Genomic DNA, 22,993 nt, shown 5'->3' with positions numbered 1-22,993 from the left:
GGGAAGACATGGCTTGGCAGTTCGGGCTGGACTGTTCCCATGAGGCACAGGGTCAAGACTGATTTGCATATGGCCAGGTCTAAACTGGGGTGGCATGGTGAGCAAAAGAATGATTGATTTAACCCAGATCTCTTGACTGGGTGTGAATGTTTTGATTTGTTCTGCATTCCATCCATCAATTGTGTGTATTTTGCTTTCTTGCCCTTAGTGCGCCAGGTATGCCCAGACATTTATCCTGGGCTCACTGTGCCACTGGAATCAAGCTATCCTGGCTGAAGAGGGGTGAAACCCTGAAACCGGTCCTAGGATGCTTGATTCCGGTCCAGGGAAGACATGGCTTGGCAGTTCGGGCTGGACTGTTCCCATGAGGCACAGGGTCAAGACTGATTTGCATATGGCCATGTCTAAACTGGGGTGGCGTAGTGGGCAAAAGAACGATGGATTTAACCCAGATCTCTTGACTGGGGGAGAATGTCTGCATTGTCAGCATTCCGTCCATCATTTGTTTGTTGTAACGCTTTTCGCCCTAAGTGGGATAGGTATTCCCAGACGTGGGACCCGTGCTCACTACGCCACTGGAGTCAAGCTATCCTGGCTGATGACGGCTGATAGCCAGAAACTGGTCCTAGGATGCTTGATTCTGGTCCAGGGAAGACATGGCTTGGCAGTTCGGGCTGGACTGTTCCCATGAGGCACAGGGTCAAGACTGATTTGCATATGGCCATGTCTAAACTGGGGTGGCGTAGTGGGCAAAAGAACGATGGATTTAACCCAGATCTCTTGACTGGGGGAGAATGTCTGCATTGTCAGCATTCCGTCCATCATTTGTTTGTTGTAACGCTTTTCGCCCTAAGTGGGATGGGTATTCCCAGACGTGGGACCCGTGCTCACTACGCCACTGGAGTCAAGCTATCCTGGCTGATGACGGCTGATAGCCAGAAACCGGTCCTAGGATGCTTGATTCCGGTCCAGGGAAGACATGGCTTGGCAGTTTGGGCTGGACTGTTCCCATGAGGCACAGGGTCAAGACTGATTTGCATATGGCCATGTCTAAACTGGGATGGCGTAGTGGGCAAAAGAACGATGGATTTAACCCAGATCTCTTGACTGGGGGAGAATGTCTGCATTGTCAGCATTCCGTCCATCATTTGTTTGTTGTAACGCTTTTCGCCCTAAGTGGGATGGGTATTCCCAGACGTGGGACCCGTGCTCACTACGCCACTGGAGTCAAGCTATCCTGGCTGATGACGGCTGATAGCCAGAAACCGGTCCTAGGATGCTTGATTCCGGTCCAGGGAAGACATGGCTTGGCAGTTCGGGCTGGACTGTTCCCATGAGGCACAGGGTCAAGACTGATTTGCATATGGCCATGTCTAAACTGGGGTGGTGTAGTGGGCAAAAGAACGATGGATTTAACCCAGATCTCTTGACTGGGGGAGAATGTATGCATTGTCTGCATTCCGTCCATCATTTGTTTGTTGTAACGCTTTTCGCCCTAAGTGGGATGGGTATTCCCAGACGTGGGACCCGTGCTCACTACGCCACTGGAGTCAAGCTATCCTGGCTGATGACGGCTGATAGCCAGAAACCGGTCCTAGGATGCTTGATTCCGGTCCAGGGAAGACATGGCTTGGCAGTTCGGGCTGGACTGTTCCCATGAGGCACAGGGTCAAGACTGATTTGCATATGGCCATGTCTAAACTGGGGTGGTGTAGTGGGCAAAAGAACGATGGATTTAACCCAGATCTCTTGACTGGGGGAGAATGTATGCATTGTCAGCATTCCGTCCATCATTTGTTTGTTGTAACGCTTTTCGCCCTAAGTGGGATGGGTATTCCCAGACGTGGGACCCGTGCTCACTACGCCACTGGAGTCAAGCTATCCTGGCTGATGACGGCTCATAGCCAGAAACCGGTCCTAGGATGCTTGATTCCGGTCCAGGGAAGACATGGCTTGGCAGTTCGGGCTGGTCTGTTCCCATGAGGCACAGGGTCAAGACTGATTTGCATATGGCCATGTCTAAACTGGGGTGGTGTAGTGGGCAAAAGAACGATGGATTTAACCCAGATCTCTTGACTGGGGGAGAATGTATGCATTGTCAGCATTCCGTCCATCATTTGTTTGTTGTAGTGCCCTGTCATTGCAGCATAACACAGTGAGTGAACCTCAACCCATTCTCTGCATCTTCCATCATGTCTCAGCAATTTGTACCTAAACACAACTAACATCCTAGACAGATTAGATGGATAGATTAGATATTGTTGATTCCACCAAATGTTTGTACAGTGCGCTTAAGCGATCTTTCTTTGACTTTTCGTGATTCCCTCTATGTGATTTGCTTTCTCCCCTTCACACTACTGAAAACCGTACTAGTTTTTGAAAGGTGCTGAGAGATAAAGCGCATACAATAGATTGCTGGCAGAATCTGTGCCCCATTCTTTGAAGTAAATCTTGGGATACATAGGGGGTGGTATTTCAGTCTGAGGTAGCATATCTTCGGATCTAGGAGATTTCGCCTTTCTCAAATCAGCTGTTTGCTGCTGTCAATTATCATTAGCAGCCTGCATTCAGTCATAGCTATGGATTTTGTTATGCTGCATGTTAGACTGAGGGGGTCGTTTAGACTATGGCAGTGGCACACCAGCGTTGTGGCCTTTACTCCCCTTGCTGAAGCCCGCCCACATATTTGGAGATCCCATCTTGCAGGTGAGGATCTCTAATGAAAGTGCACTGGCTGGTAGGCTAGATGCAATTTCATTACTGGTTAATATCAAACAGGCCACCATGTTCAAGTCCCACACGCAGCATTCCGTTTTGCTTCATAGCAACCCCCCCCCAAAAAAATATGGGGATGTTGCTGTAATGCTGGTGAAAAATGTCTTTCTGTAACAGGCAGAGAGTTTATATTCTGTGCCTGGGATATTTGAACATTTTCGTTGGACCACCATGACTCAAATATCAGTCCAGGGAAAGTAAAAACAATGATGCTTACTACTGTGACCTGAGATCCCGCTGGCAGGCAGATGTGCAGCCAGGTCAAAGGTTTCTACCGACAGAGCCTGCCAAGGTTCCACCTGTGGAAACCCAATGATCTTCCTCCTCTAAATGGGGGAAGGAAACCATGAGTTTGGTGAGTGGGGCATACAACAATAACTCTGAATGACGACCTGAGCAATGGGCCATGCAGGTAAATGTGTGGAGACGATGGAAGGCAGAAATGCCCTTCTGCAGACAGACCTGTGCTGTATGTAGTTCAATACAGTGCTTTAGATCTCTGTATTTGAAAGTTATGTCTTTTAATATTATTGTATTTTCGCCAGATATAACTTTACATTTACATTTGTGACCCAGTTGTTATTGTTTGCTCACATGCAACATGTGGTTGTGTTGCTTCAGCAGACACAGTGACAGTAATATACAGACATTCTCTGTTGATATTCTATGAATTCTATTCCACCAAGACGCAGTAGTTTTTGTGAGTGCTCCGGCGTTCTTCGCTGAAGATGCAACTTTTGTCCATGACTGCTTGCCCTGTGCCTCTCAGACCATTGAGAAATTGCTCTCACCCACTCCACATCTTTTTCTTATCCTGTCCCCCAATCACCCTCCTCCCGCTGTTGCTTGCTCCCTCCCACACCCCAGGGGCTGCTTTCCCTGTGCTTCTCCAACCGTCATGTTTTTTTTTTCTAAGAAGGAGGAGGTCATTGCTACGCTTTAGCTTCTCTGTCATGGTGTTCATGTGACATAATTTCGCCTCTCTAACTGTTGCCCATTTACAATTTGGGTTGTGCATTTCTACCTTTGAAACTGCAACGAAGAACAGAAAAGAAATGCTCCACCAGGAGTCCGGAAAAGTGAGAAACTGTGTTTGTCTTAAACACTGTCTCATGCACAAGCAGCAGCATCGAGCCTCGCATTCTCTCATGCAACTCTCATGCGGGGTTGTTAGTGCTTTCCATCTCTGCTGAAAATGTGTACCCTTTTGAATTGTGTTTCTGCTCGGTGTTGGAGGGACCAAGTTTTTTTCCATCCCCATTACATTGTATGTGTGCCCTGGTGTGTTTCATTAATGCTCTGTATTAGAAACTGTCTCTCCTTTTTGGATTCAAGGGTGTGTACTATATTTCTGAATGTTTTGTGTAATTGTATATGTATGTTATCATTTATGAATTGTAAATATTATTGTCTGGTCCATTGAAAAATTGTTTCCATTGCATCTTTAAAAATGTTTAAAGTTCCCTATAAGTATATTTAAAATACTAAACAAAAATAAAATATAATACATTTCTAATTAAAATAATTTCAATGACTTTGAGTGGTACGAGTGATTGGTAGATTTGAGTGTATAAGTCGCATCAGTATTGGCACTTTCTCATTTTTTGAGTACTATATTTCTGCTTAGCTCTACAACGGTGAGCTCTGTGGAAAGCTAACTCCACAGAAGTCATGAGCACTAATGGGTTTTTAATTTATTTTTGTTACTGGTGTCTAATTCATTATATTGTCTGCAGTATTGTTGATTTATCATCATGTAGTCCAAGGGTTGTCATGGACTAGTAAGTGACTCACTAATATTTTAATGTTCATGATAAATATTTTGGACAGTAGTTTTCTATGGGTTGACGGTTGTGGAAGGGCTATAGTCTACCATGCCTGTGCTGGCACACTTGACACTGACCAACGGTCCTCCGGGTCTGGGAGTCCAGGTCCGGATTCTTTACACTTCCCACATGTACAGTACTTGTGTGTTCTATGGTTGTGTGTGTTTACCACCCTGTACTGCATATCATTTTGTAGTTTGGTGAGTTTCCTCCTCTTCTTCATATCTTCACTACATGTGTATGATCTATTGGTATGTGCCTTATTTACTGTATTGCTCTCCGATGCTATACATGGTCTCTTCTTCCCTCTAATCTGTACCGTTTTTAAGTGTGTTTGTCACCCAGTGTATTCCCACCTGTCTCCTCTATATCGCTGTGGCTGTCTACGGTACATTCAACACTTTGGTGGCAGTAACAGGATTGCCTTGTATTTCTGCTGGGGCTTGAAAGGCTTTCTATGCCTTTTCCGTCTGTACCCAAAATAATGCTTGGGTTTCTGTGACACCCGCCTCCCTCATAGGAGCATTGTTAACATCTGGGCATTTGACTTTGTATAGAGAATGCTTGGTGCCTGTTCTTTGCTGTAATATGACCTTTCTCACAAAATTCCACTCCACAACATGCCACATAAGTCTACTCCACATAATTCCTCTCCACACTATGCCACATAATTCCACACAATTCCACACCACACAATTGAACGTCACACAGTTCCACACCACACAACATTTTTACACTCCATATTATACCACTCAACACCACATAATTCAATACCACCTAATTACATGTAATGTTGACTGAAACATGGTTAGATATCTCAGCTGCTCCCATCCTGGACATTTTAGTTCCTCCCAACTATGATATCATTAGGTTAGGCAGAGCAAGCAGTCAGGGTGGCGGCATCGCCTGCTTGCATCGTAGTGACCTAGCAGTGAAGGCACTACAATCTGTCCTCCTGTCGTCCTGTGAATACCTATGCATTGAAGTGGCTGGTAGCAACAATCACCCTTGCAAACTGCACACGTTCTACCACCCACCTCGAGACAACCTTCCCTTCACTGAACATATCATGGACATTATCTCGGCTAACGCAGATTTCCATGGCACTCAGATCTTCCTGGGAGATTTCAACCTGCATTGGAATGATGTGAATGATGTGGTGGTCAATAGCCTTAAAACCTTCCTACTGGACTTCAGCCTAATCCAAATCTGTGACAGCCCTACTCATATTAAAGGAGCTACCTTAGGTCTCGTTATTGGTAAACCCAACTCCATCCTTCTGGATTCGATCTGCCCATGTGCTTGGACAGACCATTATTGCATCACTTTCCTCATCCTTGCGTCAGTAAGAGCTAGTAGAGCCCAGCCAAACATCAACTAGCACGATCTGAATGCGCTCTGCGACAACATCCTGCCCCCTCCTATGAACATGTCGGATGTCCATGACCTTACGGCCCATTATAACCGCTCAATGACCATGGTTTTAGACTTGGTTTTGCTCCTACAGCTTAAAAGACTGTCCTCCAAGCTCTCCAAACCTTTATTCAATGAAAGTCTTAATTCGGAAAGAAGGAATCTAAGACTTGCGGAAAGATTGTGGCGATCGATCATATCCCTCCCTTGAACATCTCTACCATCTGAGATCCCTAAGAAGCATCTACAACAAACGCATCAGATGCTCAAAGGCCACCTTCTTCCGTAATCAACTAGAGCAAGCAAAAACAATCCCAAAAAACTGTTTGAACTCATCAAGTCCCAAGTAAACAGTCAACCTAATCTATCGCCACAGTGTCTAGTGCCACTGCCGAACTGTGATGAATTTGCTGACTTCTTTATAGATAAGACCACTAAGATCAAAACTGAAATATGGTCTGCCCTTGAACAACTGTCGATCAGCCCGCTGAACACCCTCCTGCCCACAGGGTTGGTAGTATCGGTCCCTGTGCGTCCTTACCTCATCAAAAACAATGCATCCTCGAGCCTTTTCCAAACCTTGGACGAAAGCACTGTAGTGTAGTTCCTATTTCCCTTATAGGCTCTGCGCATTGGAATAATATACACTATAGTTTTTGCATAGGACTAAGGTCAGTATGCCTCTATCGAGTACATTAAACTTAATTACTTGTGTACCAGCTAACTCAGAGGTCGCTAGAAACTTCTCGAATAAACAAGAAGGGAGTAGTTTCTGACAACCGCATAAACATGACAACTTTGTTTCCCTCAGAATCGGAATGTGTCTCAGAATCGTGGAAACAATAGATAACAGTTTCACTCAGTCAATTGTGCATGCTTAGTTTCATCAGAGTTACACAGAAATAGATAGATGGGCGTTTCAGTAAAAGGATTTATTGAACAGTCGTGTTTCTCATGTAAGAGATATGAGCTGTTACAATCATTAGACAGTAAGCAAGATATAATATGCACAGCGTAAGCAGTAAGAAGAAAAAATACTGCAATAGCATTGTCTTTTAGCTATGACATATATTCATATATACATACATACATAAATAACACAAGCTAAAAAGTGAATACTCGTCTGATGCTTCTAAATAGTTCTACCCCAGTGTACCTAACGTGTAGTACAAGGTAAGAAGTCGGTGCTTTTTTCTATAGTATGGTATATACTAAGTTTATATGCCAAGAGTCCCTCTAGGTTCTAGTCAGCTCCATACCTTAGAACGAGAGAGGTGGGAATCTCTTTCAGAATCTCAAACTCCAACACCCCGCGAAGGGAGTCAGAACACTGGAAGCTGGATTCTCGGCGAGCAGGGATGACAGCGTCTGGTCAGTGCGTCAGGCGGGGACTCGAATTCCTTCCGAACTTTCCGTGGCGAGCTGTATCGTGCTGAGCCATGCCGTGCTTGCCATGGTAAGGGAAGGTATATTTATACCTGAAAGGTGCTTAGGAATGTTAGCAGTGACGTGAAGTCGGGCAGAGGAAGACTTCATGAATGAACCCCTAAGGAATAGTAGTTCATGCATAATAGATGAGTTCTTGGAGAAATCAATAATCCTAGGTAGGGAAAGTCCCGATGGTCTTAAGGGTCTGGTTTCTAAGAACTCGTTGTGACGTGGGATGGACAGATGTAGGTGACCATGCCTGTATTTGGATAGCATGGCTAATGCCTAAATAAGGACTGGGATTCTATGTCTAAATAAGGGCAATGCGAATTGTGCCTATATAAGGACATGATTCAGGGAAACCTATGTACGGGTATCTAAATCGAAACACAACAGCACTATACGCAAAACGCTGGCTACTCTGAATCCATCTAATCACTATAATGACACCCTGCCATCGAACCTCTTCTCCGAAGTTAGAACCTCCTTACTCCCACTTTGGACTCAGATCGTCAATGCATCACTTCGGCAAGGTGCTATTCCGGATTGCCTAAAATCGGGTCAAGTTACCCCGATCCTAGAAAAAACATCTGCAGATCACACGGACCTTCATAACTTTTGCCCAATCTCTAACATCCCCACGTTGGCAAAGCTCCTGGATAAATGTGTTCTCACCCAACTCTGTAACCACATCGATCACTTCCAACTCCTGGACCAGTGTCAATCTTGTTTTTGCCTGGGCCATAATACAGAAACTGTGTTATCTCACATTGTCGATAATGCGCTAAGAATGTTGGATCAAAATTAATTTTGCCTACTGACTCTTCTCGACCTTTTGTCAGCATTTGATACAGTCAAACATGATAACCTAATTGACCTCCTGGAACACAGAATGGTGTTGTCTGGGCCTGTATTAAACTGGATCTCCTCATTCCTTCATAAAAGATCCCAAAGCTTCAATGTGAACCAGTCCCTCTCTCAGCCTTCGCTGGTCACGCTTGGGGTCCCACAGGGTTCAGCGCTCTCACTCACGCTCTTCAACCTGTTCATGAGCCTTTCACAGAAATCATCCAGCATTCACTATCACATGTATGCGGATGACACCCAACTATACCTGAAGATCACCTCCCTTGAGGACATCTGGTCCCTCAACTCAGTCCTACTGGAAACTCAAAGTTGGCTGACACGCAACCCCTTGAAGTTAAACTCTCTCAAAACAGAATTCCTCCTAATCGCACCACACAAGCAATCTCCGGTCATCGAACAATGGTTGAATCATCTCACTGCTCTTAACTGTATGCCACACCTTGTTGATTCCTCTCTGGGAATTATGTTAGACAAAAGTCTGAACATGCAGAAGCACATCAGCTCCCTCACCAAAGGAGCGAACTTCTAACTCCGCATTCTAAGGAAACTCAAACCTTACCTCCCTGCTCTCGACCTAAAGGTGATATCAAAGCTTGACTATGGTAGCGCAACCCTCTGCGGCCTCCTACCTAGAGTGTAGATTGCTCCTCTTAGGGCTGCACGCAACTATGCTGCTAGGCACGTAACTGGCGCCAAAAAATACAACCATATCACCCCAGACCTTTTGTCCTTGAACTGGTTGCCATACGAAGCTCGGATACAATTAAATATTGCATGCATGGCACACAAAGCCATTCACTTAAATACCCCTCTGTACCTTGCTCAGAACTGGAACTCTCATGTGGTTCGAGAAACTCCAGAAGCGCCAGCACCCTACTGCTCAAACCACAAACATTAAAGAAGAAAAAAAACTACAATCGAGCCTTCTCAGGTACAGCACCGAGGATTTGGAACGCCCTCCCCACTGAGGTCATAGTGAATCCTTCCATCGTCCTCTTCAAAAAGAAACTCAAAGTTCGCTTGATGAAGACATTTCTGCCTCTGACTGGCTAGTTCAGTGGTTACTGACATCTCTGATACAGATCTGCGGCCCTGCTGCAATGGTCATGTGAATCCCTTGACTCTACATGATTGTGTATTTTTTTTTGCTTTGTTGGTTCTGTTTTTGATTGCTTGTATCTGTATCCCTCTTGATGTATAAACTGTAAAGCACTCTGATACCCGTGGGGGTCATGTTCGCACTATAGAAAACTTTCAAACTAAAATAAAATACACTCTACTCAAAACCACATAAATACACCCAGCATAAATCAACTCTATGCCACATAACAGCAATCCATATCAATACACTCCACACCATGCCATATAATTCCACTCAACATAATTTCACTCAATGCCACACAGTTCCATGCCACATAACTCAACTCCACACAGTTCTATTCCACACCACATAATTCCACACCAAACCACATAATTGCTCTCCACAATAGAATTCCACTACACACCACATAAATCTAATCCAAGATAAAAAATTCCACATCATGCCACAAAACAACATCACACCACATAATTCCACTTCACTACATGCCACTCCATGACAGAATACCACTTCACATAATACCACTCCATGACACACAATCCCACTCCGCATAATCCCAGTACACTTGATATAGATTCCTTACCTTAGAATTAACCCCAGGCGTCAGACTGTATCCGGAAAGTTTTTCGTCAGCAGAACCTCTGCACATGGGAAGGTGGCGTTGGACGCTCCGCGTTCGTCATTGGCGTCTTGTTACCAGGATGACGTTGCAGCAGCTACTTGGACGCCGCCCTCGTGCGCTGACGTCAGTTCTTTCTTTTTCCGCACCAGCCAGCGCAGATTCGGGAAGAGCGGTACCTCCAGTCACTTTTTGACTGACTTTTCTCTTGACTTCTTTTTCGAGTCTTCGACTCCTGGTGAACGAGGGATGCCCTGCTGCAAGTCGTGCGGTTCTTGTAACCGACTGATGTCGGTGATGGATCCGCATAGCGTGTGCCTCTTTTGTCTGGAGTGCGACCATGACCCCAAGTCGTGCTCCGACTGCTGGTCGATGGGGCCGAAGGCTTTGCAGGAGTTGTCCCGAAAGCTGCTTGAGCGCTGGCAGTCAGCTCCATGCCGTTCGAGGTCTCGGTCGCGAGAGAGGTCGAGGGACCGGTCGCGGAGCCACCACCATTCGTCCAAGTCATCGAAGTCTTCGTACTCGGGGTCGGGTAAGTCGAAGCATAAGAAGAAGCTCAAGAAGCATCGTCGCTCTTTGACTTCTACGTGTCGGTTGGCCGACCCGACGAGGGATGCGGGTGGTGCCCTTCACGTGGCTCCACGCGCGGAGCCTGAAGAGGCGACTCCGCATTTCCCTCCCTTCCCGGGACACGGAGCGACTCCCGCTCAGCTTTGTACGTGCTATGAGGCGATGCATGTCATCTTTGAGTGGCCCGAACCCGTCAGTGAACCTTCAGGCCCCATGTACTCGATTGGGGGGCCTAGGCCTTTTCCGCCGATGGCCTCGATGCCGCAGGCCCCCCCTTGGATCCAGGCCTGGATCGGGATCGGCGCTGGTTGACCTGATTACACCTGCAACGGCACTGCTTCCTCTGGCACCAATACTGTATTCGACGCCGGTCGGCCCCCTGGCCGGCATCGACCCTGGCCTCCATCCCAACGTGGACCCGGAGCTGGACCTTGGCAAGTTGTCTCCTTCTACCGTGGCTTTGGAGAAGGGAGCGTTGTACGCAGTGGTGTTGCGTAGGGCGGCGGAGGCTCTCAACCTTGAGCTTCCTACAGTGGTGGTCAGGACTAACCTCCTGACAGAGGTGCTTCAACCAGCTGCGAGCTCTTCGAAGCCCCTGCTGCTGTTTAATGAGGCCCTCACCGACATCCTTTTGGGCACGTGGTCTAGGCCCAACAGGGGGCTCCCGTGGACAGGATGATTGCCTAAAGCCACCACCCGGCTCAGAGCGGCCCCACTTTCCTCTCCCAACATCCCACCCCGGAGAGCTTGGTGGTCCAAGCCTCCACTTCCAAGAGCGCATTCCCTACCGCTCCACCGGAAAGGAAATCCAAGAAGCTGGACCATCTTGGGAAGAAGATTTTCTCTTCTGCCAGCTTAGGACTGCAGTCAGTAAACACAGCATGTCTTTTGGGCCATTATTCCCACTCTGTGTGGGATACGGGTGCGCAGGTGCTGCCTCAGTGTCCGGAGGAGGCCTGGGCAGTGCTCTCCCAGGCTGTCGCCGCCAGGAGGGATGCGGCGAAGTTTACCATCCGTTGTGGGCTGGACACCGCCAACTCTCTGGGCAGGACCATTTCAACATCAGTAGCACTTCGTCGCTACGCCTGGATGAGATCGACTGGCTTTTTGGGGGATGTCCAGAAAACCTTGATGGACATGCCCTTTGATGGCCGTCGCCTTTTTGGCGACAAAGTAGACAAAGCTGTAGAGCGTTTCAGGGACTCAAGGTCTACGGCCAAGTCCTTGGGCCTCTCCACCCGCCTTGCGCAGTCTGCTTTTTGCCCTTTTCCTGGCTACAGATGGGGTGCCGCCACGTCCTGCCCAGAGCCACAGGCTGCAACAAGTTATCCAACCTTCGTGCGGCCGGGGACGTGGGAACAACTGTTGTGGTCTGGAGCCAGCGGGCGGGCCAGTCCACCAACCCCCCCTCTGCAGCAGCCTCCAAACCTTCCTAGTCCGACATTTCAGGCCCATCAAACACCAGTGGGCGGCAGGATTCGCCATCACCTCCCCACTGATGCACCATTACATCGGACAGGTGGGTTTTGCAGATAGTCCGAGGGGTCTACTCCTTCCCCTTCGAGGCTACCCCTCCAGCCATGCCACCGCAATATCACCGCATGTCAGAGGATCACCTGCCCTTCTCCAGCAGGAAGTTACTTTTGGCCAAGGGAGCGATCAAGTGCGTTCCTGTCCCAGAAGTAGGTCGTGTTTGTTATTCTTACTACTTTCTGGTTCCCAAGAAAGACAAAGGCCTGCGTCCTATCTTGGTTCTCAGGCACGTCAACCGCTTCCTACGGAAGGAGAAGTTCAAGATGTTGACACTTGTTCAGGTCTTGTCTGCCCTTGACACAGAAGACTGGATGGTAGCATTGGACTTGCAGAAGCTTAATTTCACATTCCCGTCCTTCCGGCCCACCGGCGTTTCCTGCTGTTCACGGTAGGCCACAAGCCTTTTCAGTTTACCGTGCTCCCCTTTGACCTTACCAGTGCCTCTCGGGTGTTCACAAAAGTGATGGTGGTGGTCGCAGCTAATCTGCGCAGATCAGGGGTTTCAGTCTTCCCCTATCTCGACGACTGGCTGTTGAAGGTGGGCTCGCCCCAGGCAGTCGTCTCCCACCTCTAGACTACGGCCGACTTTCTGCCTTCCCTGGGGTTCTCCATTAATGTGCCACAGTCACACCTGATTCCCTCTCAGAAGCTCCTCTTCATCGGAGCAGTTCTGGACACGACGCGGTTTCGGGTCTATCCTCCCGAACAGTGAGTTTGGGATATTCATGCTATAAGTCCGATCTTTCATATTGGGGAGGTGGAGATCAGAGGCTGCTGGTCTCTAGCATAGTCCGGGCTCCACATCAACCTTCTGGAGCTTTAGGTGATTAGTCTTGCACTCAAAGCATTCCTTTCCTCTGTCCAGAGAAGAGTAGTGCAGGTGTTCATGGACAACACCACCGCCATGTGGTACTGCAACAAACAGGGCGGGGTGGGACCCTCCGCCTCTGGACATGGCTGGAACATCAGGGCATATCCCTGGTGGTTCAATACCTGGCAGGGTCACTGAACGCCGGAGTCGACAAACTCAGCTGCAGGTGCATGATGGATCACAAATGGCGTCTTCACTCGGAGGAGAGCCTTGGTTAGATCTATTCACCACCGAAGAGAATGCGCAATGTCAGCAATTCTGCACATTGTAATTTCCAAGGCAGCACTCGCTAGGCGACGCTTTTCATCGCAAGTGGAGTTTTATACGCCTTTCCGCCTATACCACTTCTGCCCAGAGTACTGAAGAAGATCAAGTGCGACCGGGCCCAAGTCATTCTCGTGGCTCTGGATTGGGCATGACGAGTCTGGTATCCCAAGCTGCTCAACATGGCCATCGATCCTCCGATCAGACTGCCTCTTTGGGAGGATCTTCTGTCGCAGCAGCAGGGGTCGGTCCTCCACCCGAACCTGTCTAGCCTCCACCTCCTTGCGTGGAGATTGAGTGGCGGCAGTTGAGGTCATTCAACCTGCCTCTCGAAGTCTGCGATGTAATTCTGGCAGCCAGGCATCCCTCCACTAAGACAGTATACGCCTGCCGGTGGAACAAATTTGTGGCATGGTGCACAGCAATGGCTGTGGATCCCTTCTCTGCACCTCTTTCTGAGGTTATTTTGTTCAATCAATTAATCAGGGAATTGTAAGCGTCCTACTCACCCGTTAGAGTCTCAAGGTGCTGAGGGGGGGGTCCGAAGATTTTTAGAGCCAGGTCTTGAGGGTCTTCCTGAAGGTGTTCAGGGAGGGGGCACATCTGATGTCTGCCGGTAGCTCGTTACAGGTCTTGACTGCAATGTGAGGGAAGGATCTTCCGCCTGCTCTGGCTCTGTGCGGAGTTTCGGCCAGTGCGAGGTTGGAAGATCGGTGGTTTCTTTTGGGTATGTGGAAGTTGATTCTATCGTTGAGGTATTTGGGTCCGATGTTGTGTAGGCATTTGTAGGCGTGAGGGAGGATTTTGAAAGTGACTCTTTTCTCCACGGGGAGCCAGTGGAGACTTCGTAGGTTTTGGCTGATGTGTTAGTGTCGGGGGATGCCGAGGACGACTCTGGTGGCGGAGTTCTGTATTGTCTGGAGTTTGCGGAGTAGGGACTTGTTGATGCCGGCGTAGAGTGTGTTTCCATAGTCCAGTCTGCTGGTGATGAGTGTGTGGGTGACTGTCTTCCTTGACTCAGGGGGGATCCACTTGAAGGTCTTGCAGAGGGTGTTGAAGCAGCTGGAGGTGATGGCATCGACTTGTCGGTTCATGGTGAGTGACAAGTCGAGTACGATGCCGAGGTTCTTGGCGCAGTCTGAGTGGGTACGTGGGCTTCCGAGGGCGGTCAGCCACCAAGTGCTGTCCTATGCAGAAGGGGTGGTACTGACGATGAGGACTTCTGTCTTCTCAGCATTGAGCTTCAGGCAGCTATTGGTCATCCAGACTGCGACATCTTGCATTCCTTTCTGGAAGTTGAGTTTGGCAGTGGTGGGGTCTTTGGTGAGGGAGAGGATGCGCTGGGTGTCGACGCAGGATACGATGTTGAGGCCGTGTTGTCGGACGATGGCTGCGAGGGGGGCCATGTAAATGTTGAAGAGGGTGGGGCTCAGTGATGAACCCCGTGGGACTCCACAGGTGATTTTCATGGGGTTGGAGAGGAAGGGTGGAAGTCTGATCCTTTGGCTTCATCCGGTGAGGAATGATCAGACCCAGTCCAGGGCTATTCCTTGTATGCCTGCGTCATGTAGTCTGGCGACTAGTGTGCGGTGGGAGACGGTGTCGAAGGCTGCTGATAGGTCAAGTAGGATGGGGCTGCAGAGTGGCCTTGGTCCAGGAGGTTGCGGGTGTCGTCTGTGGCGGCGAGTAGGGCGGTCTCTGTGCTGTGGTTTTTCAGAATCCGGATTGGAACGGGTGGAGGACGGCGTTCTCTTCAATGAACCGTGTCAGTTTCCTGTTGACTGTTTTCTCTACAACTTTGGCTGCAAAGGGGAGGAGCGAGATGGGCCGATCGTTCTTGAGGTCGGTGGGGTCAGCTGTGGGCTTCTTGAGTAGTGGTCTGACTTCTGCGCACTTCCAGTCATCTGGGAAGGTGCCTGTTTTGAATGTGGTTTTGATGGTGCGTTGTAGTTTGGGTGCGATGGTGGCCACAGCTCTGTGGGAGATGTGAGGGGGCAGGGGTCAGGGGTCAGTGGGGGCCCCTAAGTGGATGCTTTTCATGGACGAGGTGGTGTCTTCGGCCGTGATCGGTGTCCAGTTAAAGATGCTCAGCTGGCTGGTGTTTCTGGGGGGCGGGGGGCCGTCTGTGGCACCTGGTGGATGGTCGATGATGTTGTCGTAGAGGTTTTTGATCTTGAGGTGGAAATAGGTTCCAAGCTTGTCGCAGAGGTCTTGGGATGGGGTGATGTCTGTGGCTTCGCTGCTTGGGTTGGTGAATTCTTGAATGACACTGAAAAGTTCCTTGGAGATGGTAGAGTTGGCCCTGATCTGGTTGTGGTAGTCCGTCATGGCATCCTTGTAGGTGGTGTGGTGTTCGGTTGTCTTGGTGTTTCTCCAGTCCTTCTCCAGGTGTCTGCAGGTGCGTCTGGCTTCTTGGAGAGCGGTGGTGAACCAGGCGGCTTTCCTGGGGCATTGTCGGTCGGGGTTGCGTAGCGGGGTGAGCTCGTCTGCGCAGTTGGAGATTCAGGCGTGGAGTTTTCTGGCTGCGTTGTTTGCGTTGGGTGCCCAGGTGTGGTTGTCTTGTGTGAGGGTGGAGTTTACTTGCTCGTCGGTAACCTTGCTCCAGTTCCTTCGTGGTGGGCGTGGGGCTGTTTTGGGTGCCTTGGGTTTGTTGATGGCGAAGTGTACGCAGTGGTGGTTGGTCCATAGCGGCTGCGTTGTGTGGCTGAATTTGAGGCTCTTTCCTGCCGCAAAGATGGGGTCAAGGGTGTATCCTGCTCTGTGGGTCGGTGTGTTGACGAGTTGTTTAAGTCCGATGCTGGCGAGGTTGTCAAGAAGGAGAGTGGAGTTGAGGTTGCTGGGGTTGTTGAGGTGGAAGTTCAGGTCTCCAATGAGTATATAGTTTGTTGAGGCGACAGCGTGGGGTTTGATGATGTCGGTGATGGTGGTGGCGAAGGGTGTTTGGGGGGTCTGTAGATGAGGGTTCCTCGGAGTGTGGCTTTGGGGGTGGTCTGGATGTGGAAGTGCAGGTGTTCAGTGCAGGGGAAGGTTTCGCTGTAGGTGGTGAGGCAGAGGGTGCTCTTGTGGGTTATGGCGAGGCCCCCTCCTGGGTGGTTGGGGCAGTCTTTCCTCTGGATCTTGTATCCGTCTGGGATGGCGGTGCTGATGTCGGGGTGGAGGATGCGTTGGTCCAGGTCTCTGTGAAGAAGGTGATGTCGGGCGAGAGAGAGTCAAGTAGGTTCCAGATTTCCATGGCTTGTTTGTGTATGGAGCGTAAGTTGAGGAGGATGCATTTTAGGGTGTCGCCGGTGCTGGTGTCGGTGGTGTTGGAGGTAGGGGTGGCGGTGAGGGTCTGGCAGCAGTGGAGGCAGGAGAACTTACTGTAGGTTGTGTTCGGCAAGGCCAGTTGGCTTTCTCTAAGTCTTCCAGGGTTGAGTGCGAGGAGGGTGGTGGTGTCGTAGCGATGGGTAGTGGGAGGTCCAGGATTCCTGGCGCTGGCCGCGGTCGGGTCGCAGACGGCCACCATTAAACAGGGGAGGTGGGAGGGATGAGAGGCTGGGAGGCAGGAGCAGGAGAATTCCGGGGTGGAGGGGCCGCAGGGACAGCAGCGGCGAAAGGAACAGGCAGGAACGAGAAAATAAAAACAGTGGTGGAATTAGAGAAAGACGCAGATGGGCACAATAACAGTGGCACAACAGGGAATAAATTAAGAAAAAAAACGGCTGAGAAAGGTTACGGTGGTTGCAGGCAGTCTGGTCCCAGTTGGAGCGGGCAGCAGGCGCAGGAGTGGGCAGCAGGTTCGAACCTCCCAAAGAAGAGGTTGAGGTCGGGAGGCAAGAGAGACGGCACAGCGGAGCTGCGGGGAGAGAGTGGGCCTAGACCAAGGGTCGGAGGTCTTTGGCCCAGGAGGGTTCTGCTCTGGGCACTATCAAGGACTATCTCTCAGCCATCTCTGCCTTCCTTCGGCTCCCAGATCAGCCTTCCCTTTTCAAGTCCCCGGTGGTAAATCGTCTCTTGTTAGGCATAACTCATCTCTTTCTTCCTATTCCTTTCATTATGCCTCAGTGAAGCCTGAACCTAGTTTTAACTTATTTAATGTGCGCTCCCTTTGAGCCACTTCACAACTGTCCTCTGAGGCTCTTAACTCTCAAAACTGCTTTCCTGGTGGCCATCACCTCTGCCAGACTGGTGAGTGAGCTCCAGTCGCTTTCTTCTAAGCCGCCTTTTCTATCTGTGCATCCGTACAAAGTTGTCCTCAAGACTCGTCCATCCTTCCTGCCCAAGGTAGTCACTGCCTTCCACATCGGGCAGACGAGCACTTTGCCCACCTTCTTTCCGCCTCCGCATCCTTCAAAGGAGGAAGAGAGGCTCCACCGTCTGGACCCAAAACATGCGCTTACCTTTTATTTGGGTTGCACCAAACAGTTCCGGGTGGATGACCAGCTCTTTGTTGGGTATGTGGGCACCAAGAAAGGCCGGGCCATACACAAACAAACTATCTCCCGATGGGTCATTTTGTGTATCAAAGCCTGCTATTCTTTGGCAAAGAAGGAGCCTCCAGTTGGGCTGGGCGCCCATTCCACCAGGGCGACGGCGGCAACCACTGCTCTGGGATGAGGCGTTCCTCTGAATGGCATCTGTCAAGCAGCTACGTGGGCTTCGTTGCACACTTTTACGAGGTACTACTGTCTTGACAGTCAAGTACGGAGAGATAGCTTCTTTGGCCATTCTGGTCTCCAGGACTTTCTGTTGTGATCTTGGTTCGCAGACCCACCTCTGGGGTTGGTATTGCTGGGGTATCTATTCTAAGGTAAGGAATCTATAACTAACGTGTTCTTTCAGATGAACAAGTTACTTACCTTCGGTAACGATATATCTGTAAGAAACATTAGTTAGTTATAGATTCCTTACTGTCCCACCCATCCTCCCTGTTCTGCAAACTGATTTCTAGGGTTAAGGACATCCTTTCAGGTCCGTGGTTTTGTGCACCAGTGGTCCGTGTCTGGCAAGGCTCTGCGTTTTGTGGCACGGAAAGTCATGTATAGAACTAACGTCAGCACACGAGGTCAGAGTCTAAGTAGCTGCCGTAATGTCATCCCGGCGAAACAACGGCAACGACAAACACAGGGCCAACCGACGCCACCTTCCGACACGCAGAGGTACTGCTGCCGAAAAACGTTCCGGATCCAGTCTGATGCCTGGGGGTAATTCTAAGGTAAGGAATCTATAACTAACTAATGTTATATCATTCCAGAAGGTAAGTAACTTGTTCTTCACGTAATTCCACTACACACCATGCCACATAATTCCACTACATTTAACTCCACTCAACACCATACAATTCCATGCCACACAATTTCACAACAAACAATTCCAGTCCAACCCACATTATTCCAACCCACACCACATATATCCACTCCATAACACATGGCTAAAAGACATTGACAACACCATTAGGTTTAGAATTGCCGTGAATTTTTGGTTTTGCAATGCTTGTTGCTATAGAGGTGTCTTTTTTACCTTATGGTGTGTTCTTGAATATGATAATGATGACAATAAAATGTGAGAGGTCAGAGACTCACTTTGATGGACTTGTTTAATCAATTGTTTTTACCTGTATCAACATTTTCAAGTTTAAGTTTGTTGCTAAAAATAGCCATGTAAGAGTATCAGAATTAAGTCGATGTCTGTCCTACATATTCATTAGTTTATTTGTCATATTTCTATTATTAGTAAAACTCCTGCAATTAAATCAGAAGACTTTAGTGAAAGTTCTACTGAGAGTGAGGAAGATGAAGATCTACCAGACAGGCGTCAGGAGGGAACCACTGATTTACCATCTGAATACTGGCAAATTCAAAAATTGGTCAAGTATCTAAAGGTGAGTATCAAACATATTGAATTAGAAACTTGAAGTTTGTAAAGTAATATTTACAGTGAAAAGATTGCTTGCCTTTGGTAACAATATTTCTGGCCGATATGTAATCTTCAAGCAGATTCCGCACCTTATGAATATGCTACCAGGCAGGAAACTGACCTGGAAACTTTTCCCCAGTAATTACTCATCAGCATCGTTGAGGTGACATCCTGCAGCATAAGGTGTGCCTCTGCCTGCTGATTCAATGACAAGGGAAGCTACTAGGATTGGCGCTCTGGTGTCAGTTTCGGATACAATTTCCTCACCCCAACGAGGCATGCAGAGAGTAACTAAGAGCATACCTGACAGTGACAAATACAGTACATGCCATGCTTGCATACCTTGGAATCTTGATACTATCCAACTTATCAGAGGAGGAGGAAGGGAGGTGTGAATTCCACAGCTCTCACCAGAAGCATTCCAGTGGCTGATATCTGCTGGGTGGCCACATTGGCATCCATACTTTGCCAAACAATACTGCCTAACACCCTAAGCACATAGTGACATGTACCTTGCAAGAGCTGATTGGCATAACTTCCTTAGACAGCATTGCTTAATCCTTCCTTCGAGGGAGGTTTTCATTTGGGACTCATTCTTAATGTGAGGAATCTGCACGAAGATGCATAAATCAGAAGAAAAGTTACTACACTTTGGTAACTATATTTCTGGTGGATGCATAATCTTACTGATGTGGAGGACCTGACCATCCTGCTGGCGAAAGGAAGTCCAACCTATGCAGGAGAGGAATAGGTGGTTAAGTGCTGAGTGGCAACAGATTGGCCTACCAAATTGTATTCTCCTTTTCTAATCTGGGGAGATAAGAATCAGCTGAGCTTGATCATCCCACTCCTTAGTAAGATTTTCAGCATAAATAGAATCAGTGGTAATGTGTACAGCAGGTCCTGACAACAACTGAACCTGAACATTGTAAAGGAGTTTCTGATGGATACATCTGCCAGTGTATTCCTCACCTTGTGAATATCCCCTGTGCCAGCAACATTCGGAAACTTTTGTAGCAGTCCACGCCGATGAGGTCGAAGACGATGTCACAGAGACACGGCTCCGCACGCGACTCCGCTGACGTCACCAGCTCCATAAGAAGACCTCGTCGGCGTGATGACGTCAGTTCCCTTTTTTCTGCGCCGTCGACGCCAACGGATTTCGGGAATCGTTGATAGTAGCTTTTCTGATACTTTGTGTATTCTTCTGGTTTTCCTTCTGTTTCTCTTCGAGAAGATGTCGACAAGGAAGTCGGGTTTTAAGCCCTGTCGGGAATGTGGCAAGCACATGTCGATTACAGACCCACATGAAGACTGTGTTTGGTGTCTCTCATCCGACCACGATGTGGATGGTTGTTTCTGCTGCCGCAAGATGAGCTCCAAAGCTCTAAAAGAAAGGGAGTCAAAGTTCTTCATCACCAGGATGAAGAAAGAGAAGAGCGGTAGGAGGAAGTCCAGATCGAGGTCGAGGTCGGCGTCTAAATCGACTTCGGGGCATGCTTCGAGAGGCAAGAAGCATAAGAAGAAGAGGAGGCATTCTTCTAGTCATCACTCCAATAAGAGTTCGGCTCCGAAGTCGAAGTCGCCGGCTCGGCGTCGGAGGGAATCCGTGTCTCCTTCTCCAGTCCCGGCCTCACCTCCAGTTCCTTCTTCTCTAGTGGCTTTGTTGGCTCTGGCTTCATCTCCGGTTCCGGTGATATCCCCGACGCCGGCTCCATCTCCGGCCCCGGATTCATCTCTGGCTCCGTCTCCGGCCCCGGTTGAGGATCTTCCAGTCCCGGGTGAGCCTGTGACGCCGCTAATACCACCGTCTGTGCCGTCAGGCCCGAGTCCGGTGATGCCTGACCAGTACCCTGTATTCCCTGGACCGGGTCAGGACCCCTCGCATTATCTAAATGCGATGTATGGGGTGTTTTCGAGGGCCATGTATACCACTGGTGCACCTGCGGGTCCGATTGGTCCGATGGCTTTTAACCTGGGAGTGCCGCAGGTCTATCCTCAAGCTCCATTCATGCCGTTCTTTCAAGCGGCGCCGTCTTGGCATCTACCGGCATCGAGGACGTCGACGCCTCTTCCCTCTTCACCGGCTCGACCTCGTTCGAAGCCGGCTGCTCCAGCGGATCCACGTTCGAAGCCGCGGCCGGCGCCGGCGGATTCGAACACGGCGCCGCCGATGCCGCTGGTGCGGATTCGATCCAGAAGGGAGGCGCAGAGAGTGGTGGATGAAAGGAGGTATCTTTTGCAGGAAGCTGAAGCTGAAAAGGGAGAGTTGGTTGACTCTGATGAAATGTTTGAGGAGCTAAAGGAGGCAAGTGGGCTGTATTTGTCTCCTGAGTGGGAAATCACTCCGCCATCAGATGAGCCCTCAAAGGATGCAGCGCCGTATCATGCAGTCATCAGGAAGGCTGCTGAGTTGTTAGACCTCCAGTTACCAACCACGGAGTTCAGGTCTAATATTCTTACTGAGGTGCTGCATTCGCCTACTGCAGTCTCGGAGCCTTTGTTGCCCTTTAATGAGGCCATTATCGACCAAGTATTAGAGGTATGGCGTAAACCTTTTTCAGCTCCCGCGGTCTCTAGGACCGTTGCAAGGAGGTATAGGGCGGCTCCAGGGGATCCTGAGTTTTTAACATCGCACCCATCGCCTGAGAGCCTGGTGGTTTAGGCTGCTTGTTCGGGAAGATCCAAGGGTGCCTTCCCTCAGGTTCCAGGAGACAGAGAGGCCAAAAAGATGGACCAGTCGGCCAAAAAGGTCTTTTCTTCGGCCAGCATGGCCCTAAAGTAAACAAATGCGACTTGTCTGTTGGGGCGCTATATCCATGCGCTTATGGACTCAGCGAAAAAATTGGCACCAAAGTTGTCGGAGGAGGATAGGGCCGGCTTCAATGAAGTTTTGACTGATGCTTAGGCAGCTGCACGACAAGTAATTCAAAGTGGACTGGACACAGCAGACTCAGTTGCCAGAGTTATGGGGTCTTCTGTTGCCACCAGGAGGGGTGCGTGGCTAAAGTCCTCTGAATTCTCCCAAGATGTGCAGTCGGCTTTGTTGGACCTACCATTTGATGGGTCTGGGTTGTTCGGCAAGATGGCGGATGCCGCTCTGGAATGCTTCAAGGAGAGCAAGGCTACGGCAAGGTCGTTGGGTCTTCAATCCCAGACAAGGTGATCTTTCAAGAAGTATAGAGGCTTCGGAAGGGCGACTTTTCCATCACGGAATGCAGAGAGCAAATGAGAGAGCATCACTGACAGCACATGCTATATTTGCGTACTTTGGAATCTTATTATGCATGCCACAAACTCGTCAGAGAAGGAGGAAAGGAGGTGAGAAATCAGCAGGAAGATTATGTATTTACCAGAAATATAGTTGCCAAAGGGAAGTAACTTTTCCACTAATGTATGCATCTTCCTGCAGATTTCTCACCTTCTGAATGAATCCCAAAGGAATACTTTCCTGAAAGGATAGATTGAGCAGTGCTGTTTAACTAAGGAAGTTATGCAAACCACCCACCCAAGGAACTATTCAAAGGGAAGTGTGTAGCACAAAATGGTGGACACTTTAATCTCTGGGCTGTGGAGAAGGGAACCACGTATTGGCACTCCAATCTGATGAAGATTACTTCCATCACTTTGGGATGTAGAGCCTCCAGTGAGAGATTATACAGAGCAGTCACTGTCAAGTTGAAGAGACTAAACCTGCAAGGTGAACCGCTATTGGGAAAATTATCCCTCTCTGCAACAGAGGACTCACATCCCAGCGTCAATGGTCCACACTGCCCTGTCTACTGAAATAATTCCCTTGTGGTGCTGATGTAAATATGAGAATTGCTCTCTTT

General features: G+C 49.1%; 1 protein-coding gene across 2 annotated transcripts in view; it reads left to right on the top strand.

The window, feature by feature from the left end:
* ODAD2 (outer dynein arm docking complex subunit 2) overlaps window positions 1–22,993 on the top strand; it is a 1,108,894-nt gene that overhangs the window by 589,830 nt on the left and 496,071 nt on the right. For both annotated transcript variants that reach the window (XM_085631770.1, XM_085631771.1), the window contains exon 10: window positions 18,978–19,125. In XM_085631770.1, the coding sequence (XP_085487896.1) occupies window positions 18,978–19,125 (148 nt within the window). The remainder of the gene's footprint in view (window positions 1–18,977; window positions 19,126–22,993) is intronic.

This window comes from Triturus cristatus, chromosome 10 (assembly GCF_964204655.1).
Source record: "Triturus cristatus chromosome 10, aTriCri1.1, whole genome shotgun sequence".
Classification (NCBI taxonomy): domain Eukaryota; kingdom Metazoa; phylum Chordata; class Amphibia; order Caudata; family Salamandridae; genus Triturus; species Triturus cristatus.
This window is presented reverse-complemented; position numbering and strand designations above follow the sequence as displayed.